This window comes from Podarcis liolepis (assembly GCF_965112155.1).
Source record: "Podarcis liolepis genome assembly, chromosome: 6".
NCBI classification, from domain to species: domain Eukaryota; kingdom Metazoa; phylum Chordata; class Lepidosauria; order Squamata; family Lacertidae; genus Podarcis; species Podarcis liolepis.
This window is the reverse complement of record NC_139559.1, coordinates 70319490-70338343: the sequence shown is the minus strand read 5'-3', so window position 1 is coordinate 70338343 and position 18854 is coordinate 70319490. Positions and strand designations below refer to the sequence as shown.

Below are 18854 nucleotides of genomic sequence, written 5' to 3'. Positions count from 1 at the left end.
TTTTAATTTCTGATGCTGTATTGTTTTTAATATTCAGTTGGAAGCCGCCCATCTGGCTGGGGAATAAATAAATTATTATTATTATTATTATTATTATTATTATTATTATTATACAGCTGTTGTTATTTATTAATTTGATTTATATACTGCCTTTCATCCAAAGATCCTAGGGCAGTGTACAACATTAAGAACACGTTTTACAGAGCATCAAGAATAAAAACCTAATAAAAAAGCATAACAGACAATGTAAATAACAAATTAATCATAACAGTACCCCCCCCATTTTTATTTGTCTTCTGCAAGATGCAGAACAAACGGGGGGTGGGGTGGGTGGATTCTGCCTTGGAGCAGCCTACTTGGGCTGTGGGCACATTGCTGTCTTAAAAACGCTGGCCGTTCTTCTTCTTCTCCATTTGGATCAAAATCAGTTTGACGGGGGCGGGTGGTGGTGGTGGAGACAGTTGAAAAGGCAGCATTCCCAGGGATAGTGCCAGACTGTGGTTGGCACCCAGTGGGTGCAGAGTAAAGGGGCTCTTGGGAAGGGTCCACAACAACATGGAGCAAATGGGTCAGTGCATCTGGCTGTTAACTAGAAGGTTGGTGCTTCAAGCCCACCCATGGATGGCTGTAGGCAAAAGATTCCTGCATTGCAGGGGGTTGGACTAGTTCAGTGTTTCTCAACCTGTGGTTCCCCAGATGTAATGTTGGACTACAACTCCCATCATGCCTAGTCAGCATGACCAGTGGTCAGGGGTGATGGGAGTTGTAGTCCAACAACATCTGGGGACCCACAGGTTGAGAACCGAACCTTGGGTACCTTCCAACTCTGCAATCCTATGATTCTATGAAATGCTTTGTGCAAATTCTTTCCCACAGATCTCCATGCTGTGTGTGTAGCAGACCATGTGTGTTCATTATAGTTTGCTTTACACTTTCCATGGTATCAGTTGCCTTGGGTGATGTTAATCGACCAGGCTGGAAAATGCTCAGGGTATTTTGCCTTGCTGATGCTCATCTACACGGAACATAGCACAAGCAAGTGCTGGTCTCTTTCTTCTCCTTCTTGGCTCATTATATGAAAGTGTTTGCATATCTAGCTGCCACCATCTCCTTCTTCCTTATAGGCATATTAAAAGAATAGTAATCCTATGAAGGGACAGGGTAAATTAAGGTTTTGAAATGAAATAATAATAATAATAATAATAATAATAATAATAATAATAATAATAATAATTTGTTGACTGAAAGGCTGTCACACAGAAGAGGGCAAAGACTTGTTCTCTGCAGCTACAGGGGTCAGGGATAAACCTGATGGCATCAAGTGACTGGAGGATAGATTTCAGTTGAACATTAGAGGAAACCTGTTTCCAATCCAGTGGAACCAATTAACGTCAATGGGTAGTGGTCTCTCCCTCCCTGGAGGCCTTCAGTCAGAGGCCAGACACCCATCTGTTGGGGATACTCTAATATTGGATTTCTAGAAGGTGGAATAATGCCCTTTTCGACCCCTTCTACCTCTGACTCTTTGGCTAAATGTTAACATTTTGTGTAACACAAACATTAATGCATATCACAGCTGGGGTCCCCAATGTGCTCTGCCTCAGACAAACACCTTCTTTGGCATCTACTAAGGCCTCTGTCCCTGACAATTTTATACTGTATATCTCTTTAAAGAGATTGAAGGTTTGGGGGCTTATTTGTTTGTGGTGCGTACTGCTTTATCATTATGGTTCGTCTTGCGGCGCCACCTAGGTCTTTTGCCTGTTATCTGAGTGGACTTCTGAGCTTCACCCATGTTTCTTCTATGAAATGGGCATTGTGGGACACTCAGAACTGTTTCTTAGATTTCCAAATGTGTCCCGGGCCCAGAAAGATTGGGGGCCCTTGTATTGAACGGTATGATGGCTGTGGGATTGAAAAAAGCCCTGACACAGTGTGTAACTATATATATAGCACACAACCTCACAATTCTACTGTTCACTGTGCTTGTGCCAAATAAGGAATTCCAAAGAGAAGAAATATAAGAATAAGAGATGCAGGTGGTGACGGATAAAATGACACCTGTGAGAGCGGGACAGCCAGGAATGGTGGTGGAGACTTAACATGTTTACCCATCACTAAACCAACATGTGGTCTTCTGGCAAAACTGGATACTGACCTGGAAAAGCCTCATAGAATCTGAGAATTGGGTGGTGAATAAATTGTTTCATACCTAAGGATTGTGCATCACTTATTAGGGATAAACCATATATTTTTCTGTGTATTTAACTTGATATTATTTTCTTTTTTCTTTTAGGAAAACCCTCCTCCTTTTTTTTGCAACATGTATAGCTGTGGGTGCTACACAAATACAAGAAGAAGGTGAGACATGTTCCTAATTTTATTACAGAATAGTTGAATGGTCTTCCTTTAAAAAAGAGAGAGAGAAATTATATGAAGGATTCTGGTAGTAATGACGTGAAATTCAGTTTTTCAAAGGCCTCTAATGCCAGATAGTTACAATAGGAGCAAAAGTTTAAAGAAACCAGTTTAGAAAGGCTGACCTTTTCAAAATTACTCAGATTTTCTGTCTGTGAAATTGCTTACATATTTAGGCAGACTCCTTGCAAAAAGGAAGTTTTGTACATTGTAAAGGCTTTGATTGTGACTTCATTGCCCGTGGGTGTTTTTGGGGGTGGCAAACCGAAGCCGGATTACCTTTGCACTTCTTGGGACTCTCCAAAACAAACTAGTTCACATAATAAGTACTTAGTCTGAACTTGCATTTTTAAGGCCAAAAAAGTAAACTTGCTTTTTTGGCTTATTCCCTCCACCCACAAATTTTCAGATGCAGCTGTTGGCTAAAAAGCAACTGATTGTGCTTTTGTTGTTGTTTGTGTTTATTCAGAGGACAGATGGCTGGGCACTTGTTCTGGGATGCTAACATCTGAAGTTAGCATCTGTATCTATTTTAGCAGCAGTTAAAACCTGTGCTGGGGTTGTCATCTTTGAAACAAATGAGCTGGTTTGCATGGAACACTAAGCCAAGGATGGGGAACCTGTGACCATCCAGATGTTCATGAATTCCAACTTGCATCAACCCTAGTCAGCAGGGACAATGGGTTGGAATTATGGGACTTGTGATCTAGCAACCTCTGGAGGACCACAGGTTCCCCAAATCTATACTAAGCCAAGCTGTAATTTCGTTTGAATGTTTGAGTGTGAGACTTCTAGGAATGAGGATTGTGGCTGCTGAATTCCTCCTCTAGTGCAGCTGCAGCTGCCCTGCCATGGTTTGTCTTATCATGTTGTCTGAACCCAGACTCGTGGTTTGTCTCATTCCAGATAAACCACAAGAAGTAATTCATGTTTATCTGGAGGAAACAAACCATAAGCCCAGATTCTGACACCGTAAAGCCAAACCATGGCTTCATTCAACAGCAGGACCCAGAGGAGGAGAAAAGTGGCTGCAATCTCCTCTCTCTCAGAGCTTACAAATTTGCAATATCCTAGTTTGACTTAGTGTTTCATCCAAACCAGCTCATTATGAGACTTCTGCTATTTCGTGGTATCTACTCAGGTTATAGTTGCATGAAGAAATATGAAGAATTTTAGAGGTGATTGAGAAAGGCTACAGTTCACATGATAAAACTGTTCCTGGCCTTTACCACATTGGTCTTCTAGTACAGTGGTACCTTGGGTTAAGAACTTAATTCGTTCTGGAGGTCCGTTCTTAACCTGAAACTGTTCTTAACCTGAAGCACCACTTTAGCTAATGGGGCCTCCTGCTGCTGCCGCATCGCTGTTGCGCGATTTCTGTTCTCATCCTGAAGCAAAGTTCTTAACCCGAGGTAATATTTCTGGGTTAGTGGAGTCTGTAACCTGAAGCGTCTGTAACCTGAAGCATCTGTAACCCGAGGTACCACTGTAGTTTTGTTGTATGGAGGACAAACATCCTGCTCACTGAAAAGTTTCATGTCAGGGAGACACAACAACTAAGCTAGAACCTTTCTCCCTGACGGTTAGCTTTATACGTTTAGGAAGTTCCTTTCCCCCAACCATCCCTACTAATCTCATTTCCTTTTGTGTCATAGCTTCTGGATTTTAAACTTGAGGACAGGGACTGTCTTGTTGATACCTTGAAGCTGCTCTGGGAGACCATTCAACTGCAAATTTTGTCATCACTTTTTGCAGCTTGGCAGCTCCAGGTTTTTTAAGTCAGGGCACCTAAGAAAGGTAGTTGTTTTGGATATTCACACTCCAGCAAGCATTGCAAATCAAAAGCTAGCAGATTTAAAAGTTTTAAGTATTGGGAAGTGTGTGCGCGTTCGTGTTTATATCTATGTCTATAGCTCAGAGTGACAGAGAATTGGCTCAAGGTGCCATCTCCTGCTTCTTCACAAGACTTACAAAAAGTTTGTGAAACTTTCTGCTCCTGGGAATCTGACCCCTATCAAGATTGATCATTCATTGGCAATATTAGCCAATGAGATCCTGAGCTAGTTTACAATCATCTGACACATACTGCAAGTAGAGTTTACTGACATAACCCGTTCCTCTTGTCTTTCATTTTTCCAATGTTTTCATGGGAAACACTTAAGTTCTTTGTTTTTGTCATATGACAAAGATATTATGTCATATCTTTTCATCATGCCCTTCCTCCAATGCCCCCTTCCATTTTATCCTCACAATAACCCTGTTGAGGTAGACCAACCTGAGAAATTGTGAGTGGTTCAGGCTCACCTGGTGGGCTTCATGACCTAATAGGTATTTCAACTCACTGACTCTTAAGTTACGTTCTTCTGAAGATTTTACCCATCATATCTGCTGGCAATGGCTGTAGTTCTAATTTGGCCAAGATGCAAAAGGCTGGTTTAGGAACACCAAGGATTTAGGATTATGCAATTTGTTGTTTTTCTAAAATTGAGCAGTAGACTTCTTTGTGTTTCAAAAGTGACTTCCATTGTGGTGATGGTAGGGATGCCATTTAAGAAGCCTAAAGAAACAGCGAAGTAGCTTCATAGTTCTTTGTATTCCTTCCTTCGTGTTCTGCTGCTCTTGAATTTATCACACGCACCTGTGTTGTTCAAAGCATTATTCCTTACCTCAAGCCCGTTAGATGTGATGGGCTGAAAACCTGTTCTGTCATTTGGCATCTGGATTTCTTAGGTTATTTGGAATAGAAAACTTTCAAAATACAGGAAAAACTGGAGACATGTGGCACATATAGGGAGAAAAAGAGTTTGATGGCTTCCCTGACTGTGCTTCCTTGACAATGCACGGGGTGTTTGAGGGATAAGATGCAGTCCTGTTACCCTTATCCCCCTATGATTTAGGGGAATGATTAATGGGAGTCTGCAGGCAAGCATAGAAGAAAGTCCCTCCTGGACTTGAAACAAGCCATTTTCAAGATGACAAATCATAAATATATGTTGCAAGGAGATTGCCTATCCTTTGATTTCTTTCTTCTTTTTTTAATTTAGAGAGTAAATGAAATCAGATGCCGACATCTGTGTGCGGGAAGGAATAACTGATCATTAATGGGGGCCGGGAATGGCCGCTGGAATGAGGAGAAAGCAAGTGGATTACATGTGCTCCAAAAGAATGCATTCTGTTAAGTGTCTTTGAACACTGTTATATTTAGAAAGAGCTTTTGAGCAGTGCGGATGACGTGGTTATAGCTTTCCGCACATTTGCCTCAGGCTCAAAGGCCTGCCTGAAGCGGTGTGGGTCGTTGCTTTGAGGTGATTGCCCTCACATCCCAAAGCTTGCTTGCACATTCATAGCTGGCCATGTGGAGGAATAATCTGCTTTCTGCATTTGGGGGATCGACGCATTGTGCTCTTAATCAGAAATATATACCTGTAGTGGGATGTATGGGGTGTTGGGGGGGTAGTACCTCTGGTGGGGGGCACATCATGCTCCTTCTGGGGTAGTTTGCCCCCCTTTGGTCCCCACCCTGCACTCAGCTCCCACCTTTGTTTCAGAGAAACACCTTCCACCTTCAGAGAGGCTTATATCATAATTCTTCAGGAAACCTCTGTTTGCCTCCACTGCTAATCTCACAGTGATGTGAGGTGGAGAAAAATCTGTTTCATAAGTCCATCAGTAACAATGAATAGATGCCACTTGCAAATAAATGCTAGGCTAGTTGGTCAGTTTCATAGTTTTTAGCTTTGTTGACTAAATGCAAGTAAAAATAAACAGGGCAGATCAGGCCATCAGAAATTTTTCCTGTGCAAGTTACCCTAATTTGTACAGTATATGAAAATTTTCTGGAAACATTTTCCAGGGGGGAACCCTGTATAAATGTATTCCTGACTCTTTTGAAAATCACACTTTCAGTTTAAAAGTTAAATTTAACCATATGTAATTGTTTACATAATAATTTTAATTATTTTGTTTATTATGTATTATGTTTTTGGTTTACCTTATTATTATTATTATTTTTTGTAAACTTTCCTCTGACTAGTTGTAGTACAGAGTAGTATGAAAGGATCTTAGTAAGTATCTAGTCAATATCTTTATTGGATTTAAAATAGGTTTTTATGTATGTAATTGGGTTTTTATAAAATAGATAAAAGGAAAATGCAGTTGTTTAATATCATGTTGTGAAATCACTTTGAATGTCATAATAAGTGATTCAAAAATGAAATACATAATAAATAAAAATATATGAGGGGAACCTGCAACAAAATGTGGGACACTCTTTCTCATGATGCCAGCCAGCTACTAACCAGCGATGTCCTTTTTTTGTACTTATTTTTGCAAAGTTCGGTCCCCTCATCCCAACACATTTCTCATTCTGTTTAGTCTTGAATCCTGTCAGCACTTACTAGTACAATTTGCTATTTGGAAGAGGGAGAGATTGATATGTTAAACTTAGCATTTATTAGGGTTACCCACACCCCACAGAGCGGAAAATACCATATTAGACTTGGAACAAAACTTCTACTGTGCCCCAGAAAAACCCAATCTATGCTTGATTTGGCCTCTGTAAAACAAAACGAAAACAATTTTTTTAAAAAAAAGTAACAAAAAAATAAATAAATTTGCAGCTAAGCCATGATCATGCATGGAAGATTTTGGCCTTCAGCTTATAACATTGATTTCTCACTGTACCATAACCAAGCCTACAATTACTGCAGATTAGACTATAGCTTAAATAAATGAATTGTTTTGCAGCTGGACATCCAAAAGAGTTGGCAGATGTGTAACCCCCCCACCCCCACCCCAAATGATAGGACTTCCTGTGCCTCAGGCCATGCCGGCTGCTTGCCATTTGTAAACTTGGCACCATTGTGCACTCCCTAACATGACTAGAACCACTGCAAGGTGTGTAACTAATTTTCAAGATGTATAGCACAGTCAAACGTATGCATTCTATGCCAATTTTTAAAAACCTTTCCAGAAATGTCTTCGATATTTGTGTGCATATGTGCACATTTTTGCTGGAACCGGAGCCAAGATGTGTCTGCTCTTAACATTTGCTAGTAATATCTTTGGTAAACAGAGGGAAGGCAGGTTGGGAAATGAAACCTAATTTCTTGGTAAAGTCTGTGGAAATCCTTATGTTTCAAGGACTCTCTTGACTTAGCTTTGGCTTCGATTTGCTTTCATGCTGACAGAGACTTTGACCGTTCATCAGCACTTTAATCCTGAGGTAACATCCTGCTGTTCTCAGAACTCAAAGAGGAATTGATCATGTAAATACCCTTCCTGCTTTGATACTATGAGATGGCCTAGCAGCTTTTAGGATTAGGCACCAGGTGTATGAGGATGTGATGCCATTTTTGGGACTTAAACACAGAGTTGCTACTCTGCTAACATTAGTCCAAGCAACATTTAATATGTCAGGTCCAATCTAGTTGTGAGAATGGCAGATCCATGTGTCAGAAGCAGGTGGCCATTTCTTTCCTATGAACTAGGTTGGAGATAGAAGATGTCAAGCACAAGATCAGTGAGCAAGAGGTGAGGGATCTGGATTAGTGTTGGAAGCAATCCCCCCCCCCGGCCATCTAGTCCAACCCCCTGCAATGCAGGAATCTCAACTAAAGCATGACAGATGGCCATTCAACCTCTGCCTAAAAACCTCCAGTGGAGAGTCCCCAACCTCCCAAGGGCATGTTCCGCTGTCCAGCAGCTCTTATCTGTCAGAAAGTTCTTCCTGATGTTTAGTCAGAATCTCTTTTCTCCAAAGCAGAAGCAATCAAGTTTGCTCCACCTTCCATGTGATAGCTCTTCAGATATTTGAAGACGGCTATCATATCACCTCTTAGTTTCCTCTTTGCCAGGCTGTATACCCCAAGATCCTTCAACCATTCTTCCTAAGTCTTGGTTTCCAGACCCTTGATCATCTTGGTTACCCTCCTCTGTACACGTTCCCCAACCTATGCTTTCTCCCCAAAAATAATTTCTCCCCAGCCATTTTTTCTCCTGAAGTGGCTCTGTGTCCAGAAGGACCTGCTGGTAGAAAAACAACTGGGGGAAGAAAAGTGTAGATAGGAATGAGTTCAGCAGGTTTTTCTCTCATAACCATAGAACTCATGGGAATCTAAGGAAGCGCAAGGTTGGAAGATTCAGGACAGTTAAAAGCAGGGGTCAGCAAACTTTTTCAGCAGGGGGCCGGTCCACTGTCCCTCAGACCTTGTGGGGGGCTGGACTATATTTTGGGGGGGGGGAATGAACAAATTCCTATGCCCCACAAATAACCCAGAGATGGGTTTTAAATAAAAGCACACATTCTACTCATGTAAAAACACCAGGCAGGCCCCACAAATAACCCAGCGATGCATTTAAAATAAAAGGACACATTGTACTCATGTAAAAACATGCTGATTCCTGGACCATCTGCGGGCCAGATTTAGAAGGCGACTGGGCCGGATCCGGCCCCCGGGCCTTAGTTTGTCTACCCATGGTCAAAAGGAAGTACTTATTCACACAGTGCTTAGTTGTAGTAAGAATTGGGCTCCTGCTGGGGGCAATTATGACCACCAACTTAGATGGGTTTAAAAGAGGGTAAGACAAATTCTCGGAGGACAAGATTATCAATAGTTACCCAGACGCAATGGCTATACTCTGCCTTCACACTCGGAGACGGTATGCTTCTTAATAGTAGTTGCTGGAAACCACAGGAGGGGGGAGTGCAGTTGTGCTGACATCCTGCTTGTGAGCTCTCCATGGGCATCTGGTTGGCTGCTGTAAGCCCAAGATGCTGGACTAGGTGGGCTACCAGCCTGATCCAGCAAAGCCAGGCATCCCCAAACTCTGCTCTCCAGCTGTTTTTGGACTACAATTCCCATCATCCCTGATCACTGGTCCTGTTAGCTAGGGATGATGGGAGTTGTTGTCCTATAACAGCTGGAGGGCTGAATTTGGGGATGCCTGGTCAAAGCTATTCTTACGTTTGTTTGTTTTTTTCTCTAGGGTTTAGAATCCAAAATTGCCCCTCAGTTTAATATTCACCAAATGCAGGCCTTTCTAGTTATGAAGTCAGATGAAAAATGTTGTCGAAAGACCAGCAGAATTCTGACATTTTGAGGGCGGGTTGCCCTGTTTAAAACAAAAACAAAATTGACTTAGATGAAATTTTAATGTATGAAACTAGTTGGGATGTAGAATTGTTAGCCTTGTGTAAGGGTCAAGGTTATGGTCAACCATGTGGAAATAACATATTGTGGTGGCATCCACAGAACCAGGAGAGACGCCTTCGTTATATGTATGAAATATTGTTATGAAATACTGTTAGGCGTGCATTATTCATATGAATTCATACCACACCTTCTGCCATTCTCCTATCCTGTGTTTGAGCTGGAAAACCCTCTCTTTGCTACTCAAATGGTAATTCTGTTTGCTCCAATTCAGCTTTAAAGAGTGGGTTTTTGTGGCGCTTCAGGTGTGGACCATGCCTGGAAAGTGTGGAGGAAAAGAAGGTGTGGATAAGCGCAGAGTTAATATAAAGCATTTGAATAAAATTAAGAATGAAGTTGTCTCACCCCTTCCTTTCTCTTTCCTCCCCTAGGCATAGATATTCTTCATCATTTAGGCCTAAGTGGGCAAGCTCTTCATCAACCATCAACAGGGACTGCACAGCCTTTGTCACGTACTTCATTACCTCAGGGGGTTCACCTAAGTGCCTCAGGAGTTGTTTTGTCCACAAATGCAGCCATTGAGGTGCCTGTCTCTCAAGTGATAGCATCACACATAGGCTCCCAGTTCGCCCTTTTGGTTAGCTTACGTTCTTACGCAGTAAACAATGCCTTTCTTTTCAGTGTTAGAAATAAAAATAGACTGCAGTTTGGTGTCCAGTTGCTCCCAAGGAAGATAATGGTGCATACTGGAGGGAAGCAGTCTGTATATTTTGATTACACTGTTCATGATGAGCAGTGGCACACATTTGCTATTGACGTTACGGAAAAAGCCGTGTCCCTGTATACTCAATGTGGAAGAAAGCACTTCAGCAGGGAGACTATTTCTAAAGTACAGCCGTTCGATTCGCAGAGTTTGTTTACTTTAGGAAGGATGAACTCCCATTCAGTCAACTTTGAAGGAATAATTTGTCAGCTGGACATTATCCCCTCTGCACAAGCCTTGGCAAACTATTGTAAATATGTGAAACAACAGTGTCGTCAAGCTGACACATACCGGTCTCAAACGATTCCTCCAGACACATCCCTTGGGGTGCCGCCAAGCAAACAGTTGGATGAAGAAACCCAACCAGTTTCCATGCCATTGAGTACAAGGAAAGGAGAATCAAACCTTTGTAGCAGCAACGGTGCATCAGTCCACATGCCACCAGAACCCCTAGAGACATCTTCTCCCCTGACACCTCGTTTATTAGAAAATGGTACTGCATTAGAAATTATACCGGAACCAGATGACCAGGGAATTGTGAAAGCATCGAAAATTCCTCAGCAAGATGCCAGCAAAAAGAAAGATGGCTTCCAGGCTCTCACAAAATTGCCTCCAAACCTTACAGATAATGCCATGGGTGATACAAGCAGGAAAACCTACCCCGATCTGCTGTTTTCCATAAAGCAGACTAAAACCAAAACTGGCACATCAAAGCAGTATCCATATGAACCCGTGGAGCTGCAGCAAGTTTTAAACACAACATTATATGGAGCCTCTGATTCCACACCTTTCGATAACCAGCTTGGTTCAAGGGACGAAGGGACATTTCCGATTGATGACATTTACAACGCAGAAACCAGTTATGAACTTGATATTGACGGTTACGATTACGACTATGAAGAATTGGAAAGGATGTTTGAACTCGAGAATCTGAGAGGGCCTAAAGGAGACCCCGGGCCGCCGGTAAGTTGTCTTGTTTATGTTCCTTAATAAAATGCAGCAGGAGTTCGCAGGTTATACACCATAGTGACTCAACAAATTGACGCATAGCGACTCAACAAATTGACTCAGGAATTTCCTGTGGTTTCAGTTGGATACTTTAAGCTGGAGGTATAAGAAATAACCTTGAACTTGTGGTCTCTGATAAAAGTAGGGTTTGTTGCTGTGGATGCAGAAAAAACATGTTGAGGCAGAGAACTAAACCGAAGGTTAGAGGAAGAGGCTAGAACCTTTTCTCATTTATGACATTCTACTGTTTGAATGCTAGAAGCCTTACGGTCAATGCCAAATAAGACACTTACTTGGCACTGGGAATCTGCCAACTTAATCTTGATAATGTTGTTTATAACATGGTTTAATACGTGGAGGGTACCTGCTCTAAGGGCTGGTTCATTACATTCTTAATGAAGTAACACCTATAATGAGGTTACTCCACTCTTCTTTGAGTAGTCTTTTCTTCTTCCAACTGATGAAGTTGCTTCATCCTAATGAAGTTGTCCCATGCAAGGAGGTGCAAGGAGCTATCACTACAGGGAACAAGGGAGGAAAATAAGCAGGGAACCCTTTTTTGTTATTTTCTGTGGAAGATGAAAGTGCTGCTGTAAAGGTGAGTTTATAGTGGCAGCAGAATGTGCTTGCCCAAAGTTAGACGCAAGGTGAGAGCCGAAACAGGGCACAGAGACATGGTTGTCTAATTTGCCTGTAGTTGGTGTCGGGAATGAAAATAATTTTAGGCATAGGGGCAATTCAGTACACATGATCCCTCTTTATTGGATCATTTCTGAGATAGATATGTAACTTCCAGGCGTCTGCTAGATCATGTATAGGGAGTCTTTGCCCCCCCCCCCCATGTTGAACTACAGATCTCAACATCCCTATCACATTGGCAATGCTGGCTGGGGCTGGGAGTTGTAGTTTGGTGGAGGCCAAGATACCCCACACATATTCTAGGTTTCTGATTCTCTAGTTTTGTGTTCAGGTACTTTGTGCGGCTTTTGAGCCACTTGTCAGAAGTCTGCATTGTTTGATATCAGAACAGTTGCTAAATATATTTAGTTCCGTGGCCTATTGGCCTACAATAAATTGCTTCCCATTCTACAATTGCCAATAAATGAGTCCTTCTGTTTTTACTCCTTTTTGCTGATTCATTTCTAGGCTGCTAACAGTGTATCAACCTTTGACAAACTGGACTCTATTTCGTGAAAGCTTATGCCAAAATACATTTGTTAGGCTTTAAGTGTTACACAATACACTTTTTGTTGTTGCCAACAATGTAGTCCATCTCTGTTTTACGAAGATACAACTCTGTCACTCCTAAGTCACGGAGTGCTCCTTCCTGTGCACCAGTTTCCTATTAATACCTGTGTCAGAAGAGCACACCTTATAATGTGCAGTGCAAGATGATGTGTGCGTTTATGTACTGGGAAAAGTACAGAAAGTGGATATCCCCAATGGTTTCCCTGTGTTTTTATGCATGCAGACTGAATAAATTTAAGGGACAGAAGCTGCTTTTCAGTTAAGTCTTTTTAGCATCATATCACTTTACAACCACAGGATGAAATCTCTAATTTGATCCACAGGCAACCAGAAAAGTGACTATTTAAAAGTCAATGTTAAATGAACACAGCTATTTAAATAATCATTTTCAGAATGCTTTTGTGATATATTCTACATGTAATTATGTTTTTGTGTTATTTGAATTTCTCGACAGAATCATTTTAAAGTGTAGCAATGTATCTCTAAATATGAGAGAGAGAGATGTGAAGAATGTTTGTTTCAGCTCTAGGGCTTTAGTTTATTCAGGAACACTGAAAACAGAAACGTTTTAAGGCAGCTTGCAACTATAGCTTTTGTTTTGTATGTGATGTGTATTTGCTAGAAATCCAGACGACGGAATTCTGCATAGCAGTGTTACTTCTTGCAGCCATGTGCAGAAAGCATGATCAGAGATGTTCGAAAAATTAAAAGCAAACAAACTAATGGAGAAACCAGATGTTTCGCTGAGATTTATAGTGTACATAGCAATAGTACGTGATCGCTGATGGCAAAAAACGAATATCAGCTCCCTTTCTGTTCCGCTATTGAGTTAAAGTAGCATAGCTAATTCATTTCACCTTCCTCCTACTCTGTCAACATCTTTACCAAACGTTTGCAACACTAGCCTTTGCCTTAAATCTGTTGCCTGGGCATTCACTGAGGAAGATTCAAGCTGGCTTTGTAGAGAGGCCTGTTACTGGTATATGCATTCTAGCAGAGACCACCAAGGCTGCCCTAGTACCTGAAGCTAGTTGTGCAGACATGCAGCTATGCCAGGAGCAGCAATTGGAGGGCGGGGGGAGTGGGAGAAGGAAGCAGTTTGCCTTATATTGTTATAGGCTCTTGTCCTCTGCTCTAAACCAAATCACACACGTACTAGAATGGAAGGGATGGAGCTGGAGAGTGGAAGCCTGCTCTCTGCTTCTGCAGGGTAGATTCCTGCAGGATCAAGCAGGTGTTTCAACTAGGAGGAAGCTGCCCTAGAGCAATTCAAGCCATTTGGTCCATCTAACCCACTACTGATGGACTTGTTTTGCTGCTGAAACCCTGAACCACCAGGGACCTTGCAGACACCCCTCCCTGGCAATTCATAATACCTTCTGAGAAGACCCTCTGGTCATTTGACGACCACTGGATTGTCACTTGGTGACAGCACAAAAACGCATCTTCTTAGTAGTAGCATCTCCCTTATGGAGTGCCCTCCCTTGGGTAGCTCCAGCTACCTAATCCTTTTTGTTGAAGATGTCAGGGATTTGAACATGGGACCTTATGCAGGCACTGCTGTACTGTTGAGTTGCCACTTGCTCCCCATTCCCAGTTGGGGCCCTTAATCTCTGCTTCATCTTGCAGAGAGCTGCTGCTGCTCAGGGATAGATCTCCACAAGAGTAAGAAGTGACCAAGAGTCCTGGGCAGAAAATGGCAATATCCCTCTTAAAGAAGGGACACAAAGACTGATAATGCAGTTGTATATGCACAGTTGTTCTTAGGCAGCTTCCAGCCATAGGTCCTTGTTTTGCAAGAGTGGGATTTGCGTCGGGATGAGAGAAGAATGTGATCTTCATTCTGTGGTTCTGTACTAACTTTCACAATTCAGAAATTTGGTTTTTCTTGTCCCTCTTATCTTTAAAAGGGGGGGGTAGATGTTCACAGATTTAAAAGCTGCAAATGGAACTTTTAAGCAGAGGTTGAATAGCCACCTGCCATGTATAATCTAGTTGAGTTTCCTGCATTGCAGGGGTTGGACTAGATGACACTTGGGATCCCTTCCAACTCAGTTCTGTGATTCTATGATTAAACATTTCACAATCTTAATCTCCATATGGTGGCCTCCAGATATTTTGGGCTACAACTCTCATCAGTCCCAGCCAGCATGGCCAATAGTTAGGGATGGTGAGAACCACTGCAGTGGTTATTTCCAGCAATGCCTTTTCCTCTTTCAAAGAACACACAGTAAAAATAATCTCATGCAATTCAGTGTGTCTAAATGCTGTCGAAATAGGATGTGTTGAGTTACACTTGTCGCCAGAGTTCATTCATTTGTTTGATGTTAGCTTTAACCTGTTTGTTTGTTTGTTTGTTTGTTTGTTTGTTTACCTGTAGGGACCCCAAGGTTCTCCAGGATTACCTGGTCCAGCAGGGAAAAGAGGTCCGAGGGTAAGTAAAGGCTGATCTGTTGTTCCTAAAACATGATCGTTAATGATCAAATGGGACGCTATAACTCTGACTCTTCTCATAACAGATTAAGTGCAGAAAGCTTTGTTGTTAATTATCATGATATGGCATGTGTTGAAATAAGAAATAGACAAAGCAGTACTTTTTGCTTTGCACTTCCACTGAACGTTGGTTTGCTGCTACACTAATCCTTATGTTTTTCAGTCTTCTCATCGTCTGTGACTCTGCAACCTAAAGGTCATGTTCATTTGGTTGTTGGAATGAAGGGGAGTGGGCTTCCTAGATCACTGCATTCCAGAGCTAGAGAGTAAAAAACAATGAAGGAGGAATTATCCACAGCTGGAGAGAGGAAAAGCTGCCTTAGGAATATATAGTGTACCTTATTAGCAGGATAATGCAGTCATACTTTGAACGACTGCAAGGAAATTCTACACCTTCTAAATACCCCTTGAAATACCCAGGATTGCACCCTTTCGAAAGAAAAGCCTAAATTCTGTTTCAACACAGCTCGTTTTGCAATTATAGAAATTAAGCAAAGTTGCATTAAAGCACATAATGTGGCTTATCTGACTTAATGCAATATTTGGTAGATTTTGTCTCTGAGAGCTTTGAATATTTGGGCAACTCTTGGGGCAGTGGTCAAATTATTAGAGGAAGTAGGCTCTTAATGAAATACACTTTCCATGGACATCTGGTTTGCTACTGTAAGAAAAGGATACTGAATTGGAAGTGCCCTCTTATAAACTTATGCTCTTAAGTGGAGAAGGAGGGAATGTGGAGCTAAAATTTGGGGAAAGGAGATCCATTAAATAAGTATCCTGCTTATCCGTTAAACATTAATCTTTGATTTGTATCCTTTGCCCACTTGGGTCAATATGCAGCCACTTTAGTAGTCCAGTCAATGTGGAGATGCCTTTAGTTAAAGTTACGTATTTCTGTCCATTTCTAACCTAAAATAAAACCTCACCGGTTTATGGAATTTCTCACATGAAAATGAAGTTAAAGGACACTTTGATGATTTCACACAAAACAAGACAAGTAAAAAAATCCTGAAGCATTTGACAGCTGTTTACTTGATCTTGTTTTTTGCCTATTCAAGCATGGCTGTTTTTAACAGTGCAATTCTGAGTATGTTACAAACTCCAAGCTTATTTTATTTTAGAGTAACACTTCCCACTTCTGATACTGCAAGTTATAGCACTTTATGATTTTTTTTCACCAGTGCTTTTTCTCTTGTACATCCCTGGGTTATCCCTGAAATTTCCTTTAAAAATCCCTAAAATTTACCTGAATATGTCACCCACATTTTGACGTTCCAATGGCAAGACCGTTAGTTGCAAATGAGTTGACATATTTAAGAAGTACCTTTCAGCATGTTATAATTAGCAAAAACTAACTCATCAAGTAAACAATGGCACTGATGCAGAGATTCCCACGTGTATTGGCAAGCTGCATGTGAAGATCTCCTTGCCAAATAACTGAAGGTGTCAATTTTGGCAGCCCTTATTAACTGCTGTAAGGAGAGGGAAGAGAAAAAAGATTCCAACAACGATCAGCAGTATCAGAGTTGGCTGCACTGACTGATTATTTGGGCTGAGCATATGTGGTGCAGAAACGCACATGGCACAGAACTCCACAGCACTCTCATTGAATTTGGACCCATTCCTAACAGGTGGCCTCTATACAAAGGAGCATGTTTCTGCACATGGATTAATTAATCTTTCTGGATTAGCATAATGATCTGGAATTTGGTGTTGCTGAAATCACTGGGACTTGATTATTTCATCTCATTTTCATAAATCAAGACTTGCACGAGTGTGTGGAAAGTTACTTGAACTAGCATAAGTGAAACATATCCAGAAATTGAATTGAATATGTTTGAATAGCATCTCTGTTCAAACATATACTTATATTTATATACATTACCAATAGAACTATGGGGTTCTACTTTTCATCCACACACTTCTATTTGGGTAGGAGCAGAACACTTCCTGCTGACCCCTCTCTCTATATTTATGTTTTATTTTTACTGGGGGGAAATATACAACATGTTGAACCTCTGATAATTTATCATTCTCTTGCTAATTGTGTTTTAAGTGCACATCTTACATTTGACTTCCTTTAGCAAGGTTTTCTCTGAAATGTTAAAAGATATTTTTCGTTAACTTGTGTTGCTTTGTGTTTGACTTTCTTCATTGATGTTTTATTTCGGCTTCTTCCATTTGATGGTTTAATGTAGATTGTGAGCCCCTTTGAGGTTTTTCCCTCCTTGAAAAATATAAAGCGGTATGATAACGATAATGATAATATATTACATTACTATTACTCAGTCCCGGGTAGTGTGGTGGGGCTGTGCCATTCATCTGACCTCTCTCTGACTGAGTTGGTACTACTTGGGCAGAGAAGGGGGTGTCTCAGTGCCACTGTGCCAGTAGGAATGCCAGGTTGGCTCCTCAGGCACTTTTGCACTTCACTGTTGCCCCTTTTCTATCCAGCTTCCAGGGGCGACTTAGCAATCCTACCCTACCACCGGCTACTGCTTCTTCTTCATGATCTATTACTTAACGTGGTGGGGGCCAAGTTGAAAGTTAAATAAATCACTAGGATCTTGCTGAGCAGGGTGATGATACAGGGCCACATAAACCAGCCATTTGCGTATTGGAAGAGAATATGTAGAAATAGCTGGGGGTAGACTGAAAGACTGAAACAAAGGATGAGGTTGGCCCCTCTACTGACTTGACAGTTGAGGGTGCCATAAACATGGTGGCCTCACTTAGGCCTAGTTTGTTAATCAAGGAGGGCCAATTGTGTGAATGGAATAACCCTGCTTTGCCTGTTTTTCTTTTATTTATTGTACAACTCTATGCACCAGTTAAACAAAGAATAGCTAAACAGGGGAAAGCAACAATCTAAAACAAACAAACAAAGTTCATTGTATAAAAATCCAACCCAATCAGGCAGCGGTAAAGAAATCATATATTGTTGAATCATATTCCAGAGAAGACCTCTGTGGATACGCTGCTATATATTTTTTTATTCTCTTCATCTATTTGTATTGCTTGAGCATGTCCATTTTACTATGCTTATCAACGGAGGCCCTGAACCAGTTGCTCGTGCTGTAAGAGGCCCTGTGAATGGTGTGTAGAACAACTCTTTCTCAGTGGTATCTCTCAGGCTTCCCTCTCCAGAGACATATGCTAGATGTCCTATGTTCTTTCAACGCTTAACTAGCTTTGAGTTGGCATTCAGTCTGTGAGGGGAGAAGGGAGAAACTTTCGATAACTATTCTTTTGCTGCAGTTCACCTGATGTGTTTTATTAGGATTTTTCTTTTTAAATTTTTTATTATTACTGCGTTTTTATTTGAGTACGTTTCATTGGCTGGCCTGGGTATTTCAGGTAGAAAGGTAAAGTAGAGATAGTTTAAATGAACCTTTTTTATTGAGAACTGTTTTATTGGGTCTGTTCAATGGAGAAAGAGAGGATAATCATAACCATAATAATCACAATAATAGCAACTAAATAATATAGGGAATAAGGCAGTTAGCGGGTTATTAACTTGTTTGGGGCTTTTTTTGGAGAACCCCCCCATACACTATTGACTACTGAACTAATGATCTTTCAGAACGGCTGTTTGTTATTTTTTACACAAAGCACTCCTTTACTCTTACTATTTTGTGTAACCTTTTCTCTCGCTTTCTGTAGGGTATTCCAGGTCCACACGGGAACCCAGGGCTACCGGGGCTGCCTGGTCCCAAGGTATGCTAACACATAAACAAAACTACTGTGTGAATCCAATGCTATTCTGATATGTC

General features: G+C 41.3%; 1 protein-coding gene across 1 annotated transcript in view; it reads left to right on the top strand.

Moving 5' to 3' along the window:
- The window catches only part of COL24A1 (collagen type XXIV alpha 1 chain), a 167683-nt gene that overhangs the window by 13709 nt on the left and 135120 nt on the right, over positions 1–18854 (top strand). The window contains exons 2-5 of the mRNA XM_083510891.1: positions 2297–2361; positions 10001–11295; positions 14969–15022; positions 18745–18798. Of these exons, the coding sequence (XP_083367017.1) occupies positions 2297–2361; positions 10001–11295; positions 14969–15022; positions 18745–18798 (1468 nt within the window). The remainder of the gene's footprint in view (positions 1–2296; positions 2362–10000; positions 11296–14968; positions 15023–18744; positions 18799–18854) is intronic.